Consider the following 6,080-nt stretch of genomic DNA (forward strand, 5'->3'; position numbering starts at 1 on the left):
CCTCTGATTGGTTAGGGCACAAGGCACGAGTTTTGAACCAACAAGAAAACAAACATAACAAAGGCTAACACAAAGTTACTTTTGCAAGTCGTTACGAAACGTCGCTAACTCGGTGCGTTTACTCACTTGAACAATAGGTGGACATTTTAGAAGAAGGAATGTCTCTACACGGTAATCGTGTCTCCGCTGCTCTGAAACCTTTCCACGAAAATCTGGAGAAGCGCTTTAAGGAAATGAAGATCAAGACTGCTCCCTTTAAGAAGGTAGGTGCCTCGGAGATGTTCTGATTATTATCGTCCAATGGGAAAGTAGTATGACGATCGGTCAAAGGGTATGCTGTGTTGTTTAGCAACAATTCTAACGAAGACAATTACCTTTTTCTTTGATTTGTATTATCACTTTAAAAACTGGTAAATTTCAGAATTGTGTGAGGTTTGTTTTGACAAGCTAATAATGGGCTAATGATGGCCTAAGGCGGTATAAATTTGCTTTACGTGTAAGGTGAAAAGACTCCCATACTGTGAAAAGAAACTTGCAATCAAAAAAGACAGTTGTTGCTTGTTTCAGTTGTTGCTTGTTTGTAGTTTTTGGACTGAAACGGTGTATTGGTATTCCTGAACAGGCTCGTGCCAGTTCTTCGGGTAATCGGACTCCTGACGGGTCTCCCTTCGCCAGCCGTTCCATGACGACGGTTCGAAGATCAGGCCCCGACAGACCTACAACGTTTGCGCGAGACAGCCTGGATCAGATGCACCAGTCCTACAGCGGATGGACCGAGTAAGTATTGGTAGACTGGTTCGAACTTGGCAGCGGCAAGTCGTTACAGATTGGAGCGGTCACACAACGCCAGCGCGGTTGTCACACTGCTTACTTTTGCGTAACGTGACGACGTATAAAGACAAGATCCGAAAGAGCGTTTTGTGTGACGTCGCCACAGCCAAACTAGAGTCCCCACGCAGGCAGTGAAATTTCTAACGTTACGGAACCGAATTAAGATATTTCAGCTTGTTGAGTTTACACGACCTCTAGTTCTGTTAGACGTGGACTGCTTAGAATAAACCTTCTCACTCTCTTGGTGACAATAGGCTGATTTAGCAAGAGAACGAGAACGTCACTTGACGACGGCGCGCGCAGTACAAATACCCAAATATGGTCAAATTAGAACAGAATCCAGGTTATTCCGCGCGACCTGCAGTCGTCATCTGACGTTCCTGTCCTGTTGCTAAATCAGCCTAATCTCTTTCTAGAATGTCTCTTCCCCCTCCCCCCCCCCCCCCCTTCCTTCCCCGACCTGCTCCAAGTGGCGGCAAAAAGAGAGACGTTAGAAACACGTTGTGCAGAAGAGACATCTTGTAAAACCTGTTTTGAATTATAAAAACGGCCCGTGACCTTTTTTGTGGGGAAAATAATGTTTTCAAATGTTCACAGATGTGATCATTGTTGCGTTATAGACTGTGCTCACACGTGGTGCCCAAGCAGTGGTGCCTGAGCACCGAAAAAAGATAGTGTTGTGTTCAGACACTGGAAACTCCAAAGACCCAAGTACCATTTAGTGCCCGAGTACAAGGTACCCTGTACCCGGGCACGCGGGCACGGGCGCGCGTGCACGGGCACTTTGCCCGAATACTGGTGTGAGTACTTGGAAAAATGATGTGTTTACATTAGTGTCCAGCAAGAGTTGTACGCTGGCACCGTGCTCAGGCACCAATTGTGAAGTGTGCACATAGGCTAAGTAAAACACTATGTACTTAACGCAATATGTACATATTATTTTGATGGGATTTTTCATGATAAACATTTAGTTTTTCGATGCATGTGATGTCCTTTTGATGCAAGTTTTTTATTTGCCAAGAATACCATAACAACATTACATAGAATGATAATATAGGATATAGCGTTCTCTGGTAAAAAAAATATTTAAAAACATAATCTTTCGACAGCCGGTCTACTGTCTTCGATGGATAAAAATTTGTCATAAAAACGGTCTACTGTCTTCCGTCGAAGACAGTAGACCGGCTGTCGAAAGCTTATGTTTTTCAATACTCTTTGCCAGAAAACGCTATATCCTGTATTATCATGATCAATCTTGGTAACGGATCCGCGATATTTTTACATATTGCATAGAATATTTACCTGAAGGTAGCTGTTGCGCCTGAGTGTTGTTAGCTGTCTCAGAACCTTGTGCTTTTCTTCAATGTTCTAGTTCTGTTGTTGCTAAGAATGGTAGAAACAGTCCCCCTCCGCTTCCAGTGAAGTCCATGACCATGTCTGGGCCTGCTACGGGGCGTGGTCGACCCCCGAGGAGGAAAACCACTGAAGTGACAATGTCCCACCTGGAAGAAGAGGTAAACACGTATTTTTTGTATCTGTGTTTGCGAGGTTTTAAGTCTAGAACATGAAGGTAATTTTTTGAGCCTAGACAAATGAACGTTCTCGAGTAGTAGTAGTTTTGAATGGTACTGTCTACAACGCGGTACAAGTCGGAAATGAATTCCAACTTTTGCGTCTAGGGATGAAACCCAAGTATTTGACCATTCAAATGAAAGTTTTTAAGGGCAATGCTCTTATGTGGTGGTGTTTGTTACGATATAGAAGGTGATTTTGACTTTTTTAAACCTTTGGATGAAACCCTTGGTTGTTACCCCTCAAATGAGAATTACTGCGCGGTATTATCATGACGTAGCAGTCGAAGACAAACTACTGTAAAATGCCGACTTCGTAAGGGGTTTGAATGAGCCTATAAACGGACGGGCTTATATCCGGGGCCTTATAAGCGGAACCAAGAAAACCGTTTCGAAATGAGCTGCAGTGTTGAGCGAAAGCGTTTTTCACATAGTGGATTTTATTTAAGCTTTAAAACATCATAATACACTGGACAACGTTTTACAAAAAAAAAACTAAAACTAGTAGAGCGACACAAAAATATTCCGTACGTATTAAGTTATTTTCATATGGATCACACAAGGAAGACTTGTTAACTGAATCACAAAAGTACGGAAAATCATGTCGCTTTGATGTTAGAAGGGCAACGCTAGAACATTTGATGCCGAGGTTCCTAGTAACCATTTCTTGTTCGCCAGTTTCCAAGTTCAGTGAGTCCTTCTTCCGAAATCGCCCCTGCTAAGCCGCCCAGACCAGCACCATCAGCACTCCACTCCCAACCACAGGCGAACCAGCCTCCAGAACTGCCACAAAAGAGTATGAAGAAAAAGTCAGGTGACGCAAATCAGCGCTCCAGTACTGAGTCTAGTGGATCAGACGGTACTGAGCAAGTGGAGCAGGTAATGACCCGAGAGCTGTCTATGAAAAGATGCAGTCAATACTCAAACAGCTCCCCCCCCCCTCCCCCCACCCTCACTGTCACTGTCACTGTCACTCTCTCTACAAGAGCAAAATAAGCCATTTCCGAGTTGCCTTTTGCCTCTGTTTCAAAACGAGTCTTTGTGCGAGACCATTCATATAAAAATGTGTTCCGCCTACAGGTTCACTTTCATGCAAATCAAACTCATTTTCATATGAAAGGTTTTGGACGAGGACTCGTTTTAAAAGAGGCACGAGGTAACTCGGAAATGGGATATTTAGCAGCTTGATTCAAGCCTCTCCGTGTTGTTTTTAAAGCAAACACACTATAGATGTCTCATCTCACATTTTTGCGCCTGTAAATTTTGTTAATGTTTGTAGATTGTTGATGTCTTGCTTAGCCTTTAGTCCAAAACTAGACGGGTTCTCCTCGTGTTCCTCGTGACCACTGCCCCAACTAGCTAAACATTACCCAGAGGGTTAAAATAGTAATCGAATTCTGTGTGATGTAATATAACAAATACGAGAGACAGCGTTTCAACGGGATATCTAAACACCGAGGAGGGCGTTGAAAATACGACGCGCAGCGGAGTATTTTTGAAGAAATTTGTCTTATCTTCTCAATCGAAACAACAACTAAGGAGTAAACGGAGAACTAAATTGTCAAAATCTATGCTAATTAAGACCGGGTATCCAAACCTCTTTCTCGGTTGTGATTTTCTTTGTTTTAACTTGGTGAGTTATTAATGAGTTTGAGAAGCTGTTTTCCTAATTCCCCGTCCGTTTTTGAAGTGTTGAAATCGGAGTGTTTTTATGTAACGTTTCAGTGTTTTTTGCATCCCGGTGACGTTGAGATTGAAATCGGCATTTTTTTTTTTAACTGTAGTTCAGTTGCATGCATATTTTCACTATCTGAGTGTTGAAATCCTCATGAGTCAGATCTTATGGTTATGACGATGTTTGCATATCGATGTCATCTGTTTGTCAATTCGTGAAGTCAGCATTGCTTTTTTGTTTTTTTCAATCTCGAGCTCTCAAAACTGGCAACGTTCCCACTTTGAAGAGACATGTTTTTCGTCGCTGGATTTGAAAGAGGGTCTGAATTTTGTTAACTTGCATTAACTGTAAAATGTTTAGTTTTAAAACGAAGCATAAAAATTCGCTGATTGATTTGTAGTTATTTTGTCTTATTCGGCATACACAGACATCCATCCTAGAGGTGCTATAAGGCCTAACAAGTGTATTTAGCCCTCTACGCAGACATTGTACAGCGGCCATTTCGCGCGCAAACGCCACGTTAAGTAAGGTTGTCATACAAGAGTCTCCAGTGACCTTTGTTGATCCATTTTTCCTTTTTCAGTCTCCAGCCCTTCCACCGCGTGCGTCCATGATGGTAAAACAGTCGCCTTTACTTCCTCCTAAGAATCGATGAACATAAAGGCACAGTAAACGAAACGTCTGCCAACGGATGGTGATATGAACTTGCTTTTAACTTCCTCGGCTTCTTAACTGCATCTTTGGTTTACCTTTTATTATCCAATATGGGTATTGGTGTGGCTATGGTCATCACAGTTTGCATATTGTATTAATAATATTAGTGTTTTTTAATTGTTAACATAGCTCTTTATATATACAATGTCAATTGTTATGTTAAATCCTAAACGAGTGAATTCCATTTGAATATGATAATTTTAAGTGATATATACCGAATAATGTTGGAATTAATTTTAAAGATTTTTATTGGTGTCACAAACAGATGCAAATGGTGATTCATAAGCATTTTATTATTCCAGGCATTTTTTTTAATAACAATCAAATTTCTATTTTAAAAGTGGATTACTTTATGGCATGGGCCAGTGTCCGCTTAATACAGGTCAATAGAAAATCAACCTTAAGCATAGAAAATTATAGTGAGTTGTACTGTAAATGAAGACCTATGTTTTGTGTTCAAAAGTAATGCTTTTGCGTTCAGTCTATAACCGGTAAAACAAAACACACACTTGTGTCAAATACCTTGGCATTTTTGTCTCGTGTGACCTGGATATTGCCCGCGCAAGAGTACAAATTTCATATGAAGAAAACGTACTTTGGCGGGCAATGCATGCAAGATGAATTAAGCCTTTAGTAGCAATGCGTTAGATGTGTTGCAAAATCGATCGATATTTTTTTAATCTCATCATAAAATCCTTTTTAATAAATCGGCAGGAAGACAGAGTTTTATTTTCTCCGGTCATGTATAGTCATTTCAACAGTAGTAGTATTTCTCAAAAGGAAAATATAATGAAAGTATTTTTGCACTGTGATTCTGCGATCAGTTCAAATAGTATTTAGCTGTTAATCGTTGAGCACATCATCATCATCATTATCATCGTCATCATCATCATCATCATCATCATCATCATCATCATTCCTTTACGCCCCCGGGGGGAGCATAGAGCATCAAGCAATACCCTTCACCGCACACGGTTCTTTGCTCTCGGCCTCACACGGTTCTTTGCTGATGCTTTTGCACCCCTCCCCGGTGTAGCCCACTCGTTGCAACTGCCGTAGCATGAAGGGCTTTCACTTATTCCCGGGCCGTCCAACTTTCCTCTTCTCCTCGGTTCGCTATCGTGCTGGGTGAGAGTGGTTGGCTGGAATAGAGTCCTTACATTCCAACTTGGACTTCAGTTGTAGCAATGTGTTTGGCGATTGGGTACCCAGTTGGTTCATTCTTGTTCTGGAGGGACGGCTTACCCCACTGTTTCACATCTACTGTGATGGTTTCGGTTCCTAAGGCG

At 41.6% G+C, this 6,080-nt stretch overlaps 1 protein-coding gene across 1 annotated transcript in view; it reads left to right on the plus strand.

The window, feature by feature from the left end:
• The window catches only part of LOC145478239 (dedicator of cytokinesis protein 1-like), a 69,484-nt gene extending 63,881 nt beyond the window's left edge, over nucleotides 1–5,603 (plus strand). Inside the window, exons 55-59 of the mRNA XM_081456184.1 lie at nucleotides 138–263; nucleotides 623–777; nucleotides 2,204–2,345; nucleotides 3,081–3,281; nucleotides 4,661–5,603. Of these exons, the coding sequence (XP_081312310.1) occupies nucleotides 138–263; nucleotides 623–777; nucleotides 2,204–2,345; nucleotides 3,081–3,281; nucleotides 4,661–4,732 (696 nt within the window). The 3' untranslated portion in view covers nucleotides 4,733–5,603. The remainder of the gene's footprint in view (nucleotides 1–137; nucleotides 264–622; nucleotides 778–2,203; nucleotides 2,346–3,080; nucleotides 3,282–4,660) is intronic.
• Nucleotides 5,604–6,080: the final 477 nt, after the last annotated feature.

Source organism: Orbicella franksi, chromosome 2, assembly GCF_964199315.1.
Source record: "Orbicella franksi chromosome 2, jaOrbFran1.1, whole genome shotgun sequence".
In the NCBI taxonomy this organism is placed as follows: domain Eukaryota; kingdom Metazoa; phylum Cnidaria; class Anthozoa; order Scleractinia; family Merulinidae; genus Orbicella; species Orbicella franksi.